The sequence below is a fragment of the Meles meles genome, chromosome 3 (genome assembly GCF_922984935.1).
Source record: "Meles meles chromosome 3, mMelMel3.1 paternal haplotype, whole genome shotgun sequence".
Taxonomy (NCBI): domain Eukaryota; kingdom Metazoa; phylum Chordata; class Mammalia; order Carnivora; family Mustelidae; genus Meles; species Meles meles.
The window spans coordinates 118,135,951-118,153,043 of NC_060068.1; the positions used below are offsets into that span (position 1 = coordinate 118,135,951).

Genomic DNA, 17,093 nt, shown 5'->3' on the forward strand with positions numbered 1-17,093 from the left:
TTCCTGGTTGGTCTGGGTGGGGTTCAGCCCCTAGGTTCGAATTTCTGGGCCTTGGTAGGACAGCCAACTGCCAATTAGGGCCGAGCCTTCTGCTAGGACAACAGAGGTGGGGCCTCTGGGTCACGCCCTGGAGGCCGGATGTTTAATTGGATAAAAGGGGTGTCAGTCCTTCTCTTCGCTGCACTTTAACTGGGGCAGATGGTGTGTGGTCCGGGTCCCTGTGGCTAGCCTGGGCTTTTCGAAGGTTTGGTGTCTTAGGCCTCCTGCGGGCCGGCTTCGAACTGTTTTGAGCCATGTGTTCAGCCGTATTCCTTTGGGTTGGCCCCTTCTGGAGAGCGCACATCGGAAGCGGGGAGAGGACCCGAAGAGGTGGTTGGCCTCCCCCGCGGCTCTTCGGCCTCCGGGCCCCCGCCCCGCCCCTGCAGCCGGATGTTGTGATTTCTCTCCACCCACACGGCCTCGCCCGCCCTTGGCTCTGCTGCCTTATAAGGCAGCGCTACCACCCTGAGACGTTGGGGTGAGCTCACACCCATTATACAGGTGGTGAACAGAAGTGCCAGAAGTCCAGCAGCTGGCTAGAGGCCAGAAGCTTGGAAGAAAACAAGGCCAACATCCTACTCCCTCCACTCCCACTTCACAAAACACGAGACGGAGACTTGCCTTAACTCAGCGGGCAAGAGTAAGGCAGAGCCGAATTCAGCCAGGTTTCTCTGATCCCTTTCCATTCATTCATCCAAAAATTCAGAGTCCTCGCTTTGTGCCAGGCATTGAATCAGGTGCTGGGGGAAAGAGTAGTGTCAGCCAAGCTCTAGGCTTACATGCTAGAAGGGTGGTAAAGGTTAGTCCTATAAATAATCAAACAGGATGGTCGCAGAGAGTGATAAGTGCAATTAAGGCATTAAGACTAAATACCAAAATACAAAATTCTAAAGTGTGAGGGGATAATGGTCTTAGGGTGTGACATTTGAGGAGATCCAATAGACGTGTGTGACTACCGTGTTGGACAATACAGAGAATATCTCCAGCATCATAGAAAGTTCTGCCAGATAGCACTAGTCTGGAGTAAGGAATGGCTTCCATTTGTACAAAGGTTCCATGGTGACAGCCTGAATAACGGAGAAAAACGGTGCCACCAACCAGGGAGGAGTGAAGGATGATAGGCTGAGTACTTTCTGATCCCCTAAACTTGTCTTTGAACAGGCGGTTCTGCCACCTTTTGAAATTTATGCCCCAAGTCTCTGTGAGAGAGAAGTGGGGTGTTGTGTGTGGGTATCCAGACATCTGTAAGCAGGAGCCTGATGGCTTCTGACTTCTTATCCCATAGACCCATGCCCCAGCTGTACAAAGATGGGAGCCAGGGCAAAAGAACGGTGCCTTTCTGTTCTAGTATAAGTTGTTGGAAGACATCCAGATGTGCAGGGAGAACTGGGGCAGATGTGTAGAAACTGCTGAGAAGGGGGAGTGTGTCTATATGGAAAAGTTTCTTCGCAAATTTCTATAAATTGAGTCCTAACCATATGCGAGGCTCTGCTCTGCTCGCTTCTTTCTTTCTTTCTTTCTTTCTTTCTTTCCTTCTTTCTTTCTTACTTCCTGACTTATTATTTATTTATTTGAGAGAGAGATTGCAGGGGCAGGGTTGGGGGGAGGCAGAGGGAGAGGGAGAGTCTTAAGCAGACTCTGCTGAGATCAGGACCCTGAGCTGGAAACAAGGATCAGATACTTAAGGACTGTACCACCCAGGTGCCGCCAGGCTCTGCCCTTTCAAGTGCATCCTCATTCAGCCATCTCAACAAGCTAGCCAGGGAGTGAGTGTCCCTCTGTCCCTAGAGAGGTGTGGTAGTTAAGGTTCATAGAGGCTGACAAATTATAGAAAGAGCCCAAATGTCCATTGACTGATGAATGGATGAAGAAGATGTGGGGGCGCCCCCAGGTCGCTCAGTTGCTTAAGCCCCCAACTCTTGATTTTGACTCAGGTTATGGTCTCAGGGTCGTGAGATTGAGCCTTGCATCCAGCTATGCACTGGGCGTGGAGCTTAAATTTGTCTCTCCCCCTCTCCTTCTGCACCCCCCCCATCCTTTTTTCTCTCTCTCTCTCTTCCTCTCCAAAAAAAAGTGTGGTGCGTGCATACACACACACACACACACACACACACACACACACACACACACACAGAGGAATATTACTCAGCCATCAAAAATAATGAAATCTTGCCATTTGCAACAACATGGTTGGAACTAGAGTGTATTAGGCTAAGCAAAATAAGCCAGTCAGAGAAAGACAAATACCATCTGATTATACCATATGATTTCACTCGTATGTGGAATTTAATAAACAAAACAGATGAACATAGGGGAAGGGAAGGAAAAATAAAATAAGACAAAAACAGAGAGGGAGAGCTGCCTGGGTGGCTCAGTTGGTTGAGAGTCTGTCTTCAGTGCGGGTCAGGATCCTGGAGTCCCGGGTTTGAGTCCCGCATGGGGCTCCTTGCTCGGCGGGGAGTCTGCTTCTCCCCCTGCCTCTGCCCCTTCCCCCCTACTCATGTTCTCTCTCTCTCTCTCTTGTATCCTTCTCAAATAAATAAATAAAATCTTTAAAAAAAAAAAAAAACAGAGAGGGAGGCAAACCATAAGAGACTCCTAACAACAGAGAACAAATTAAGGGCTACTGGAGGGAAGGTTGGTGGTGTGATGGGCTAAATGAGTGATGGATTCTAGGCCATTTGTTCTGATGAGCACTGGGTGTTATACATAAGTGATGAATCACTAAATTCTACTCCAAAAACCAATACTATACTATATGTTAACTAACTTGAAATTTTTTTAAAAAAAGCTTTGGAGCACCTGGGTGGCTCAGTGGGTTAAAGCCTCTGCCTTTGGCTCAGGTCATGATCCAGGGTCCTGGGATCGAGCGCCATATGGGGCTCTCTGCTAGGCAGAGAGCCTGCTTCCCTTCCTCTCTCTCTGCCTCTCTCTCTGCCTACTTGTGATCTCTCTCTCTCTCTCTCTGTGTCAAATAAATAAATAAAATATTTTTAAAATTTTTTTAAAAAATTTAAAAAGCTTAATAGAAGCTGAGCCCCTGACCCACAGTCACACTGTGGGGGTCTGTGGCCAAGGTGGAATTGAAGTTTTTCTGATTCAAGTTCACTGCTGGTTTTTTTCTTCCAGTCCCTGTTTCTACGGTCATTATTTCCCTACTTAAAACTATTGACTTACAGAATGATTGTGAGAGGTTTTTGTTTTTTTGTTTGTTTGTTTGTTTTAAATTTTATTTATTTATTTGACAGATAGAGATGACAGGTAGGCAGAGAGACAGGCAGAGAGAGAGGAAGGGAAGCAGGCTCCCTGCTGAACAGAGAGCCCCATGCAGGGCTAGATCCCAGGACTCTGGGATCATGACCTGAGCAGAACGCAGAGGCTTTAACCCACTGAGCCACCCAGGCACCCCGGTTTTGTTTTGTTTTGTTTTGTTTTAGGAACTTCCTGGTAACATGACATGAAGTCTTGCAACAGTTAGGACTTCTGGTTATGACTAAAACTGGCTTAGGCAAAAAAAGGGAATTTATTGGTTCAAGTAACTGAAAAGAAGAGGGGGTAGTTCTGATTTTATGTGCCTTTGGATCCCAGGTCTCAAATAGTGTCACTTAAAGTTTGTCTTTCCCATATTCTGACTTTGCTTTTAATCTGCATTGTCTTTATCCTCAGGTTTACTCTCTAAGATGTTAAAGATGGCTGCCAGCAGCCCCATGCTCACTTTTTACGAATGAGGCAACTTTTTTTCCCAGATTTTATTTCTTTATTTGACAGAGGGAGACAAAGTGAGAGAGGGAGCACAAGCAGGGTGAGTGGGAGATAGAGAGGCAGGCTTCCTGCTGAGCAGGGAGCCTGATGTGGGGCTCAACCCAGTACCCTGGAATCATGACCTGAGCCAAACACTGACACTTAATGACTGAGCCACCCAGGCACCCCAATGAGGCAACTTCTATGGAAGGAGAAAGCCTCTACCTTGAAGATTCCAGCAAAAATCCTGGGGTTGCCTCTGACTGGTCTGATTTGGGTCAGGTGCTCAATTTGAACCGAAACTGAGGGCAGAGAGAGGCAGTGTTCTGATTGGCCAGGTATGGATCACATTCCCACTCCTGCCTCAGCTGAGGGATGCGGTGAGTCTTTAAGAATCAGTCCATCTGTATTAGTTATCAATTGCTGGGTAACAAATCACCCAAACATTTATGGCTTAAAACAACAACCAATTATCATTTCTCACTGTTTCTGAAGTTCAAGAATCAATTACACCTAAAAGAAAAAAGAAAAAAAGAAAAGAAAAAGAACTCAGAACAATTGAGCTGAATGGTTCTGGCTTAAGGGTCTGCCACGATGCGGCAGACCAGATGTTGTTTGGGGCTACAGTGTCTACTTCCAAAGTGGCCCATTCAGACTGGCTTTGGTTGTTGGCAGGTGATTTTACTTTCTCTCCACATGGGCCTCTCTGTAGGCTTGCTTGGGTGACCTCACAACATGGTAGTTTCTTCTCCTAGAGGGAGCAATCCAGGAAACCAAGGCAGAAACCGCAATCCTTTTTATGACCTGGGCTTCCGCCATATTCTCTTGGACAGAAAGAACAGCTCTGACTCTGACTTGGTGTGGGAAGAGACTATACAAAGCATGCATACCAGGAGGTGAGGCTCGACAGGGAACATCTGACCCCCGCAGCATCCCTCCCTCCTTCCTTCCCTGTTTGTTTCACTTTTCCTGGGTGTAGGCTTCGTTCTCAGGCAGACTCTCCCCAAGCAGTGACAAAGATGGCCAATAACATCTCCGGGCTTGCATTCCTGGTGACACCAGTGGGAAGAAAGTGTCTCTTTCCCAAAAGTTCTGGCAAAAGTCCCAAGGCAGACTCTGATTGGGCAAACATGTATATGCTTATCCCTGAACTAATGGCTGTGATCTGGAGTTATCATGTTGTCTGACTGGCCAGCCCTAGAACTGAGGATGAAGGCGGATTGGTTCCCAAAGGAAAATTCAGGTGTCACTCCTAAACCACAGTAAATGGTTTTGGGGCAGGAGAAACAATAATGCCACCCCATCTCCCTCCCTTGAGCTCCAACTGCACTTCTTAGTAGTAGCTCTTGGTTTGGCATTTTTCTCATGGGATTATTTACTTTCTTGGCTCCCTTTCTGTGATAGGTAGAATTCTAAGATGCTCCTGAGGATCCATGGTGTGTATACACACGTTCTCCTCGTTATTCAGTCCAACACGAATCTAGATGCTGCAAATGTAATTAAGGTACCAAATAAACTGACCTTAAAATGAGATTATCCTTGGTGGGCCTGGCCTAATCAGGTGAGCCCTTAAATGGAATGGGGTTCTAACTGGCAAAGGAGATTCAAAGTGTGAGAGAGAGTCAACATGGTGGAGGTTCTCTGTCACTAACTTGGAAGATGGAAGGGGCCACATGGCAAAAATACAAGCAGATTCTAAGGCCTGAGGTTGGCTCCTGGCTTACAGCCAGCAAAGAAACTGGAATTTCAGTCCTATGAATGCAAGGAACTGAATTCTGCCAATCATCTGAATGACCTTGGAAGTGGATTTTACCCCAGACCTCCCAGAGAACTTGGCCTTGATCAGATTTGTGATTCCCCGAGCAGAAAGCCCAGGCACACAGTGCCAGACTTTCGACCTACAGATTTGTGAATAAATGGGTATTGGGTGGGTTTTTTTTAGATTTTATTTATTTATTTGACAGAGATCACAAGTAGGCAGAGAAGCAGGCAGAGAGAGTGGGGTGCTGAGCCGAGAGCCCGATGTGGGGCTCGATCCCAGGACCCTGAGATCATGACCTGAGCCGAAGGCAGAGGCTTAACGCACTGAGCAACCCAGGCACCCTAAATGGGTCTTGTTTTAAGCTGCAAAGTTTGTGGTTAATTTTCGGCAGCAATAGAATACGAATTTATTTGCCATGGACTCTAAGATTGCTGAAATAGGAAACCTCTCTTGGATCTCTTTAACTTCCCCTCAGGAGGACCTGATACATAAAGTCCCTCTTCCTGCTTCCAGTCCCACCATCTGTGAAATAGATGGGGAGACCAGCTCCTCATCGTTCTATCCCCACACTGGAAATCCCAACTCTTCTGCCCTTGGGAGCCTAGTGAGGAAGCTGCTGTGCTTGGCTTTCCACAAACAGCCTGTGCCCTGTGAGGCCCAGGAGGGCAGCTTGGCCAGTCTCCACTTCCCAGGACTCAGGAACCTTTGACCAATTCTATTGACCTGGACTCCTGGGCAAGTAGCTGGACTAACAGACAGACACCATGAGGGCTCTGCTGTTCCTGGGGTCCCTGCTGGGAAGCCTGGAGTCAGCACTTTTGGTGAGGGCTTTGGGAACCAGGAGGATTGTGCCGGGATGGCCCTGGGGGTCCCTATCACAGCCTTGGCCTCCGCTCATGTCCTTTTGGTCCAGGTGACTGGCAGGCCTGTTTGGAAAGGCGAGAATAACCCATAAGGCCCAGATGGAAGAAAGAGAGAGAGACAGCCAGAGCTGGTGGATATGAGGACATGGACTTCAATTCTGGGGGAAGGGACCTTGAGGAGACAAGGGGAAGAGGAAGGGTCTAGGTCTTTTGAGGAAATTTCTGCATTTCTGAGATGTGAGAGGAAACTGAGAACTGGCATGGGATCAGAGGCAGGCTACGACTTTCTGGGAAAATTCCCTGCCTTCTTCTCTCCCTTATAGAGTCCATCTTGGAAAGCCCCCAAGGAGCATAAGCACAGAAAGGATGAGCACACAGTGGGTAAGTACCCCGGCTGCACTTCCTAAGAGACTCTTGGGTGGGAATAAGCATGTTGGGGGACGTGCAGATGGCAGTTTTGGGCCCTTGGAGCAAGGGGAGGGATCCCGTTACTCTTCACTTTGTCTCCATTTGGGCTGGCATTCAAACCAGTGTGTCTACTGTGCACCAGGGCTTGTGCCCATGGGCACTGGGACCCCCAGTTACAGTGAACTGTGTGCTCCTTGAGGGCAGGCCTTGAGCTGTGTCTGAGTGCCCAGTCCAGTGCCTTCCCATCGTCTTTCATATCCCTAGCCTCCTCTTCCTCCCCTTCCTTCTGTACATCTCATGGGCATCAGTCGTGCCGCACAGAGGCTGGGGGCCTTGATGAACAAGGAAGGATCAGAGCAGGGCTCTGGCCTAAATGCCTCTGAATCCTGGCTTCATCCCTTATGTGCCGGGTGACTCTGGGCAAGTGACTTGACCTCTCCAAGCTTCAGTTTCCCCAAACATAAAGGCCAGTAATAGTAAAACCTCTTAGGGTTGTGGACGAGAAATGAGCCGTTAATCCATGTGAAGCTCTCAGCCCATAGATTGCGGCCTGGTAAATGATTAAACTCTATTAGCTTTTACTTACCAAGCTCCCTTTTAAAGGGGGATGTCTGCATCTCCCCCCTCCTCAAGCCAGGCCACAACTCTCCATTGCCTTCATTCTTCCTGGCTCTCAATATTTGCCTAGAATTGTGAAATCCTGTGGACCCTGCCCTGGTAAGCCTTGTGTAGTGAGGCCAGGCCCAGCCCCTCAGTGTGGCACTAGGGCCCTCCACACCCACCCTGCCTGCCTCTGCCTCCTTTCCTCATCCTTTTGCAGCCCACCGAACTGCTTTCTTCTCTCTTGCCTGAGCCAACCTAGGTGCCCTGCCCTTGCCTAACAATCTACCTGAGGCCCTCCTCCTCTCTGTCCATCCCACTGGCATCTTAAAGGTCCGTCTAAAACTCCCCTCTCCTCCTTTACTCCTGTTCCTGGTTTGGCCCTCAGCAGGTGCCACTGTGCCTTTAGCAACAAAATAGCGGCTAATGCTTATTCAACACACACTATGGGCCAGACCCTGTGCTAAGTGCTCGATAGATATTATTTCATGTAAGCTTCACAACCCTTCCCTGAAGTAGATCTTCAAGTCCTGTCATTCCTGGTTGTCATGTTCCATAAAGTCACCAAGACCACTGAATTAGCAAATACCAAATGGCTGTTCCTAAAGGAAACATAAGGTGAGGTTCCTGTGAGCTCCAGTCATGGCATTTTCATCAATTGTTGATATAAAATCTCGTTTTATGTGTGCTTCTCTTTCAAGATGCTTTCCTTAATCTATTGTTACTTCATTGATACAGAAGCCGTGGCCAGCAGCACTGTAACTCATGCCTGGACGAAGCTTATCTCACCCAGAAACACTCTCCATAGCACCTATCACGGCCTTGCTTGCACTTAGGAAAGTCAACACTGTATTTGGGGGCCATTTTCAACAGTAAAAGCATCTACCAGAAGCACAAGATTTCAGAAATGTGGCTCTAAGTAGGCCATAAAAGGACACTTCTTTGGGTTTTTTGTTTGTTTGTTTGTTTGTTTGTTTTTAAGATTTTATTCATTTATTTGACACAGAGAGAGAAAAACAGAGCAAGAGAGGGAACACAAGCAGGCAGAGTGGGAGAGGGAGAAGCAGGCTCCCCACTGAGCAGGGAGCCCAAAGCAAAGCAGGGTTCAATCCCAGGACCCTGGGATCGTGACTTGAGCCAAAGGCAGACGCTTAATGACTGAGCCATCCAGGAGCCCCAAAGGACACTTCTTTTTTTTTTTTTAAGATTTAAAAAAAAATTATTTATTTGACAGATAGAGATCACAAGCAGGCAGAGGGGCAGGCAGAGAGAGAGAGGAGGAAGCAGGCTCCCTGCTGAGCAGAGAGCCCGATGCGGGGCTTGATCCCAGGACCCTGGGGCTTGATCCCAGGACCCTGGGATCATGACCCGAGCCAAATTAACCCACTGAGCCACCCAGGTGCCCCATTTTTTTTTTAAGATTTTATTTATTTACTTGACAGGCGGAGATCACAAGTAGGCAGGGAAGCAAGCAGAGAGAGAGAGGAGGAAGCAGGCTCCCTGCTGAGCAGAAAGCCCCACATGGGGCTCAATCCCAGGACTCTGGGATCATGACCTGAGCCAAAGGCAGAGGCTTTAACCCACTGAGCCACCCAGGCGCCCCAAAGGACACTTCTTTACAGGAGAAGAGCTGAAACAGGAGGCAGAGCGTTACCTTGTTTCCCCTCAGCTGGGAATGTGTTTCAGCCACCTCACATTTTTCACTGTTCTGTGCATGTCCATGAATGACCAGAAAAGCATCTTGAGAATTGGTTTGGGGAATACATATAAATTTGTGCAAGAAGCCAGGTTTGCAAATGTGGCAAATAGAGAGGTTTGAGGGTACAGTTTTAGAAAATAATAATAGCAATATTTTCATGGTAAAAACTTTAGAAATTACACAAATGCAAAAGAAAAAAATTCCTCTATAATCCACTATCTTCTTAAAAAAACACTCCTACAAACTTTGGAGCTTGTCCTTCTAGATTTCTTTTTAATGCGTATGTAAATATATTTGTACAAAAATAGGTCCACATTTGACATGCTGTTTTTAACTTGGTCTTCATCTAAAATTATGTTTTCTGTACTAGGATATCTGCATCATTAAAAATGATTTTTATTATAAAATACGCATTACATAAAATTTACCATCACAATCGTTTTTAAGTATATAGTTTAGTGGGTTTTTTTAAGATTTTATTTATTTATTTGACAGACAGAAATCACAAGTAGGCAGAGAGGCAGGCAGAGAGAGAGAGAAGGAAGCCGGCTCCCCGCTGAGCAGAGAACCCAATGCGAGGCTCGATCCCAGGACCCTGGGATCATAACCTGAAGCGAAGGCAGAGCCTTTAACCCACTGAGCCACCCAGGCGCCCCCAGTTCAGTGGTATTAAGCACATTCTATTGACCTGCAAACATCACCACCTTCTATTTCCAGAAATTTTTTTCATCTTGCAAAACTGAAACTCTTCAACTGTATGGTTGACCCTTGAACCACAAGGTTAGCAGAGCTAATGCCCTCCCTCCTGTGCAATAGAAAATCCACGTAGAACTTTTAACTCCCCCAAACTTAACTACTAATAGCCTACTGTAGCCTACCGACCAGAAGCCTTACTGATAATGTAAACAGTCAATTAACACATATTTTGTATATTAAATGTATTATAAAGTGTATTCTTGCAATAAAGTAAGCTAGAGAAAAGAAAATGTTATTAAGAAAATCATAAGGAGGGGCACGTTGGTGGCTCAGTGGGTTAAAGCCTCTGCCTTCGGCTCAGGTCATGATCCCAGAGTCCTGGGATCGAGCCCCACATCAGGCTCTCTGCTTGGCGGGGAGCCTGCTTCTCTCTCTCTGCCTGCCTCTCCGCCTACCTGTGATCTCTCTCTGTCAAATAAATAAATAAAAATCTTAAAAAAAAGAAAATCATAAGGAGAACACATCTGTAGTACTGTATTTATTGCAAAAAATCCACTTAAAAGCAGACCTGTGTGGTTCAAACTTGGGTTTTTCAAGGGTCAACTATTATTATTGTTGCCATTTTACACAAGAGGAAACTAAGGCTAGGAGCGGTCAAGCAGCTTCTGCAGTCGACTAGTATTTATTAAGTGCCTACTCGGTCGCAAGCACTCTTCTAGACCTGGGGCTGCAGACTTGCCCAAGTTTACATAGCGAGTAGGTGGTGAAATCGGAGTCCACTCCAGCTGTCTGACTGCAGAGCTGAAGCTCTTAGGCAGGATGCAGTCTTTTTTTTTTTTTTTAAGATTTTATTTATTTATTTGACAGATAGAGATCACAAGTAGGGGGAGAGGCAGGCAGAGAGAGAGGAGGAAGCAGGCTCCCTGCCAAGCAGAGAACCCGATGCGGGGCTCGATCCCAGGACTCTGGGATCATAACCTGAGCGAAAGGCAGAGGCTTTAACCCACTGAACCACCCAGGCGCCCCAGGCAGGATGCAGTCTTGAAGGCACAGTGATCTTCTCCAGGGTCCTGTTTTCCAACCAGACCCTGAGAGGTGGCACCTGGGTGGGGGGGAGGGCAGGGGGAATGTCATCAGGGCTTGTGTTATCTCTGCAGTTCTCACGGTCACTGGGGAGCCCTGCTACTTCCCCTTCCAGTACAACCGGCAGCTGTACCATAAATGCATCCACAGGGGCCGGCCCGGCCCCCGGCCCTGGTAAGATGACCCAGAAGGGGTGGGAGCCGGGGCCTGTGGAAGATGGAGCCTGCCCATCCTTCTGCCCCCAGAAGCCTGCTTGGAGGGAGGGGCTCTGACAGGGGAGGGCAGAAGAGGGAAGCTTCATCTCTTTCTACAGGTGTGCTACCACCCCCAACTTCGAGCAGGACCAGCAATGGGGATACTGCCTGGAGCCCAAGAAAGTGCAAGGTGCTACACACAGCCTTTGGGGTGGCCCAGGGCCCTCTCCTCCCCACTAGTTACTCTCCTGGGTGTCATCAGCACCTATACAGCTGGTATTCTGGGCCCATCCAGACCCATCCCTCCCTCTGGAGGGAAAGGTTCTAGGGAAGGTAGCGCCATTTTGCAGGTAGTTAAACTAAAGCATGGAAAGTTGGGAGTGCCAAGGTCACAAGACAAGCAGGTTTGGCCCCCCAGATCCAGGCTGTCTGACTCAGGCTCCCCACTCTTCCTTTCACTGTGTCCGTCTCTCAGACCACTGCAGCAAACACAGCCCCTGCCAGAAGGGAGGGACCTGTGTGAACATGCCACATGGCCCACACTGCATCTGTCCAGAACACTTCACTGGGAAGCACTGCCAGAGAGGTAAAAAGATGGTGAAGCCAGGGGAGAGGATGCTGGAGAAATAGGGCAGTCCTGGCCTACTGGTCTCTGGATCCTCAGGGACTTGGCAAGATCCCAACCTCTCCTGAGACCACTGCTCCCACTCCTCTGTCCCCAGAAAAGTGTTTTGAGCCTCAGCTTCTCCAGTTCTTCCACGAGAAAGAAATATGGCATAGGCTCGAGCCGGCAGGTGTGGCCAAGTGCCAGTGCAAGGGTCCTGAGGCCCACTGCAAGCTGCTGGCCTCCCAGGGTGAGTGGATGGGTCGAGAACTGGCCTGGGAGGAAAGCTGAAGGGCGGGAGGAGAAGCTGTTAGGAAATGGGGCTGCTTGTCCAAGGAAAGGGGAATTCTCTGTGGGGTCTTTGGGCCCAGAGGTGGCTCAGTGCCCTCCATCTGCCAGTCTGCCGCACCAACCCGTGCCTCAACGGCGGCAGCTGCTTAGAGGCGGAGGGCCACCTCCTGTGCCGTTGCCCCGCTGGCTACGCTGGACGCATGTGCGACGTGGGTGAGTCGTGGTCTTGGGGGATGCAGAAGCTCCGCCCCCAGGGAGGAAGGGCTCCGGGAGCGGGAGTCGGGTGAGTGGGGAAAGGAGCTGAGAGGGTGGTGGGAAACCATACCGCCTCCCGACTGCAAGGAGCCTCCTCTCTCCCCAGACACTGAGGCGCACTGCTACGACGGCCACGGGCAGGACTACCGCGGTAGAGCCGCGACTGCGCTCTCGGGTGCCCGGTGTCGACCGTGGGCCTCCGAGGCCACCTATCAGAAAGTGACTGCAGAGCAAGCGCTTAACTGGGGACTGGGCAACCATGCCTTCTGCCGGTGCTCTGGATGGGGCGGGTAGGGCGTCCCCCTCAGCCCCAAGGCCCTCTGCGGCTCCTCGCGCTTTAACAGCGCCCCCTCCCGCGGTTGTAGGAACCCGGATAATGACACCCGCCCGTGGTGCTTCGTGTGGAGTGGCGACCGGCTGAGCTGGGAATATTGCCGCCTGGCACGGTGCCAGGCCCCAAGCCTGGCGGGTCCTCAGAACCTGTCTCCAACCCGGGTTCCCTCTGGGCACCCGGACCTTCCCTTGCCCTCGCTTTCGGCACTGCAGAAGCCTCAGCCCCCGACCCCAGGTAGTTGGGGGGGGGGGGGATCGAAGGGCGCACGGCGAGCTACCTTCCAGCCCTTGGTGGGTCTCCCAGCACTCAGCCTGGGCTGTTCCCACAGCCTCGGGCGCCACACCGGAGCAGCCCACTCCTGTGCCCAGTTTGGGCTGCGGACAACGGCTTCGGAAACGGCTGTCCTCCCTGAGCCGCGTCGTCGGGGGCCTAGTGGCCCTGCCCGGGGCGCACCCCTACATCGCCGCGCTGTACTGGCGCCACAATTTCTGCGCGGGCAGCCTCATCGCCTCCTGCTGGGTGCTGACGGCCGCTCACTGCCTGCAGAACCGGCGAGTCCCCGCCCGGACCCTCAGCTCCTGGCTCCTACGTGCCCGGTTTCCGCGCGCCCTCCCCTCCAACCCCTTGCCCTACCTCCCCGCACCCTTCCCCAGCCCCCCAGGAGGAAGCTGAAACCCAGCAAAGGGCTCAGGAGCAGAAGGCCAGTGGCCCGCCCTGAGAGCGCCCCCACCCCCGCACCCCCTCCGCCTGCAGGCCGGCGCCGGAGGAGCTGACGGTGGTGCTAGGCCAGGACCGCCATAACCAGAGCTGTGAGCAGTGCCAGACGCTGGCCGTGCGCGCGTACAGCCTGCACGAGGGCTTTTCTCCCATCACCTACCAGCACGACCTGGGTGTGTGGGGGCGCCCCCGCTGCGACCAGGGGAAAAGAGTGGGGGAGGGCTCTGAGTCCCGGCGTCCGGGTCTCACCCTCCTCCTGGCTTGGGTTAGCGCTGCTGCGCCTGCAGGAGACTGCGGACGGCCACTGCGCGCTCCCGTCGCCTTTCGTTCAGCCCGTGTGCCTGCCCAGCGGCGCTGCCAGCCCAGCCGAGTCCGAGGCCGCGCTCTGCGAGGTGGCCGGCTGGGGCCACCAGTTTGAGGGTAGGCAGAATGGCTGGGGGCGTTAGGGACACCTCTGGCCACTTGGGTAGGCGAGAGAAACCCGCAGTTTGGGTACCACTGGGAACAGGTGACGCTGAGGAACAGGTGGGTTGGAGGACTTGCAGGGCCCTGTCTCTGCAGTCATTCCCCTCCTGCCAGGGCCTGGGCTTCACTGCTTGGTGGTGGGGGTGGGGGGTGGGGGCAAGTCTCCTAAGGGGTACAGAGAGAATCACACTTTCTCTTGGTTCTTTCTGGGCACTGCGATGCAAGAGCTACCAAGAATGCCGGCCTCGCTGAGGCAGTCGGTTCGCTAGTTGGGGAGCATTGTTCTGAGACACTGGGTGGGAAGTGGGGGTGGTGTTCCAAAGCAGTCCTGCTCCGCCCCGCCCATTCAAATCCCGGGTCCTCTCTGGTCTCAGTTTTCTTGTCTATAAAATGGTGTTAAGAGCAACTCTCCTTTTCACTAGCTTGCAGCTATAGAGGCCAATTAGTGGGCGGCAAGCAGAGTCGCACTGGGTGTGAGGAATGCGCTCTTGGTTCGCAGGGGCGGGGGAATATTCCAGCTTCCTGCAGGAAGCGCAGGTGCCGCTCATCCCTTCGGAGCTCTGCTCCGCCCCTGAAGTGCACGGATCCTCTTTTACCCCCGGCATGCTCTGCGCTGGCTTCCTCGAGGGCGGCACCGACGCCTGCCAGGTGAGTCCATGCGCCGGCTTGGGCTTGGCACCCTCCTCCACCCGGTCAAGTGCAGACCCCAGACCAAGGGCGCTGAGGCACGTGTCCCCAAACCAGGGTGATTCCGGGGGCCCGCTAGTGTGTGAGGACGATGCCACAGAGAGCCAGCTCATCCTGCGAGGTATCATCAGCTGGGGTTCAGGTTGTGGCGACCGCTACAAGCCAGGTGTATACACCGACGTGGCCAGCTACCTGACCTGGATCCAGGAGCACACCAACTCCTGAGACTCGTCCAGGGACTCGTCGTTCCCTCCTGAGCAATTCTGGAACGGAAGGGTGGCTGGCCCATGATTATGGATGGCAGAGATTGTGTTCCATTCCTCTTAGCCCCTGGCCTGGAGTAGGCACTCAATAAAGTGCTTTTGAAAATGCTTGAGAGGCACAGCTCTGCAGGGGCCCGGATGGGAGATGCCAAGACAGTAAACCCATGCAGTTCTCCACACCCCTCAGGGAACAGGATCTATTGAGATCTTAAGCAAGATATTAGAGATTCATGTCCAGTGGATTTTTACTAAGCGGTATGGTGTACCAAGCCCTGAGCAAGATGACTCCATATTATTTATTCTTTGTTTGAAACTAATATTAACATTGGAAGTTTCTAGAACAGAGGTTCTCAACCTCTACTGTACACCAGAATCATCTGGGGAGCTTTTTGAACCTATGCCTGAGATCTACCTTGGATCAATTGAATCAGTATCTCTAGGGTTGTGGTGTGGGTAGTGGTACGTTTTTATATCTCTCTGGGTGATTCCATATGCAGTGGAAGCTGAGAACCACGGCCAGAAAGTCTTAACATTAAAACACGGGTGTGGACTCAGAGCTGGCAATGTGGAAGATACCCCTTCCCCCCACCAACTTGCACTAGGGCAGTGGGGCTCAAAGTATGCCTGGACCATCAGTTGCAGCATCAATTGGGAACTTGTTAGAAACGAATATTTCTCTGGCTGCTTCCCATACTACTGAATCAGAAACTCTTGAGTTGGGACGCAGCAATCTGTTTAACAGATTTCCAGGAGAGTCTGATGTTCCTAACATTGAACCAAACTGGGAATTCTGGGGTTTGAATGGTTACCAGGCTGCGAGGTCTAGCTGTCCAGACTTGCTCTTTTTGTTCTTAAACCCATGTGTACACTGTGCGTGGTGAGCCAATTAAGTTAGTTTTTCAAGGGTTATATAGACGGACGTGATTTCCTCTTTTTTTTTTTTTTAAGATTTTATTTATTTATTTGACAGACAGATTTCAAGTAGGCAGAGGCAGGCAGAGAGAGAGAGGAGGAAGCAGGCTCCCTGCTGAGCAGAGAACCCAATGCGGGGTTCGATGCCAGGACCCTGGGATCATGACCTGAGCCGAAGGCAGAGGCTTTAACCCACTGAGCCACCCAGGCTACCCGCGATTTCCTCTTTTAGGCTAACTTTACAACTTCACCACGCCTTCCCCTCCCTCCACGTATACATTCTCCAGTGCACGTAGCCTCTCTGTGACATCACCATGCCTCAGTGTCACAACCCGCCCCGACTTGTGTCACAGTGCCTGGGGTTCCAGGCACCCGGAACAGCCGGATAGCTCGGGAAAGTGTGGCGAGACGCGAGGGGCGCACTCTGAGCCGCAATGGGAGACTGGAAGGGCTTTATCAGTGCGGTGCTGCGTGACCAGCGCATTGACGACGTGGCCATCGTGGGTCACTCAGACAATCGCTGCGTGTGGGCATCGCGCCCCGGAGGCCTTCTGGCTGCCATATCGCCGCAGGAGGTGGGTGTGCTCACAGGGCATGACCGGCGCACCTTCCTGCAGTTGGGCCTCAGCGTGGCGGGCCGCCGCTGCTGCGTCATTCGCGACCACTTGCTGTCTGAGGGCGATGGAGTTCTGGACGCGCGCACCAAGGGGCTGGATGGGCGCGCGGTCTGCGTCGGCCACACCCCGCGCGTGCTCCTCGTGCTCATGGGCCGGCGCGGCGTGCACGGGGGCATCCTCAATAAGACAGTGCATGAACTGATCAAGGGGCTGCGCAAGCAGGGCACCTAGCGGGACAGCTAGGAGGCGGGGCGGCACGGCCAAAATAAATGCTGGGCGTGGCTAGCTCATCCTGTATTTGCGCACAGGGCAGTTGCAGGTGAGGAGACCAGTTTCCCTGGAAGATTCCTGCAGGCAGGGTTACGTGATGGGGCTGGGATTCTGAGTCCAGAGGCTTCCCAGCCTCCCGTACCTGTGCGTTTGCCCAGCCTATCCATGAGTGCCCTGTAGAAATCCCTGGCCTGATTTCCCAGAGTCCTTTCCCAAAATAACTTTCCACACCTGTGTGCAAGACACACTATAAAGGGAGCCCCTCCCACATCCCTCCCCAGGTGCACCCCAGCTAGGCCCTATGGGGTGTCAGGGAGTCAGGCTGGAGGGAGGTGCACTTCTCACCCCCTCCACTTGGCAGGAGGAAGCCTTTGCAAGTGTTGTGAGTGGGTGAGAATAGGGCTGGTAGCTTGGAGATCAGCTCTAGGGCTCTCAGGTTCTTGGGTCTCCCTCCACATACCCCAAAGGGAATGGAAGGAGAGCACATGTCCAAGACCATCACAATGAGGTCTGGGGCCCCAGGGCCTTCCTCCCCTCTTGAGGTCCAAAGACCCTAGAGGACTCCCTAGACTAGAAGGAAGAACTTAGGTACT

At 51.7% G+C, this 17,093-nt stretch overlaps 2 protein-coding genes across 2 annotated transcripts; both read left to right on the plus strand.

The window, feature by feature from the left end:
* The first annotated feature begins 6,277 nt into the window (after positions 1-6,277).
* On the plus strand, positions 6,278-14,802 carry F12 (coagulation factor XII). The gene is made up of 14 exons (XM_046000047.1): positions 6,278-6,363; positions 6,729-6,786; positions 10,966-11,065; positions 11,205-11,275; positions 11,561-11,671; positions 11,808-11,939; positions 12,089-12,193; positions 12,342-12,507; positions 12,601-12,803; positions 12,898-13,120; positions 13,323-13,459; positions 13,557-13,706; positions 14,251-14,399; positions 14,496-14,802. The coding sequence occupies exons 1-14, from the start codon at positions 6,307-6,309 to the stop codon at positions 14,661-14,663; spliced, it is 1,830 nt and encodes a 609-aa protein (XP_045856003.1). The 5' UTR covers positions 6,278-6,306; the 3' UTR covers positions 14,664-14,802.
* A 1,245-nt stretch (positions 14,803-16,047) lies between these two features.
* PFN3 (profilin 3) lies at positions 16,048-16,461 on the plus strand. Its single transcript, XM_045998939.1, has one exon. The coding sequence runs from the start codon at positions 16,048-16,050 to the stop codon at positions 16,459-16,461; it is 414 nt and encodes a 137-aa protein (XP_045854895.1).
* Positions 16,462-17,093: the final 632 nt, after the last annotated feature.

Coding starts and splice junctions, on each gene's coding strand:
- PFN3 (XM_045998939.1), top strand. CDS start 16,048: ATGGGAGACTGGAAGGGCTTTATCAGTGCGGTGCTGCGTGACCAGCGC.
- F12 (XM_046000047.1), top strand. CDS start 6,307: ATGAGGGCTCTGCTGTTCCTGGGGTCCCTGCTGGGAAGCCTGGAGTCA. Junction 6,787..10,965: donor AAAGGATGAGCACACAGTGG/GTAAGTACCCCG, acceptor TTATCTCTGCAG/TTCTCACGGTCACTGGGGAG. Junction 13,121..13,322: donor GCTCACTGCCTGCAGAACCG/GCGAGTCCCCGC, acceptor CTCCGCCTGCAG/GCCGGCGCCGGAGGAGCTGA.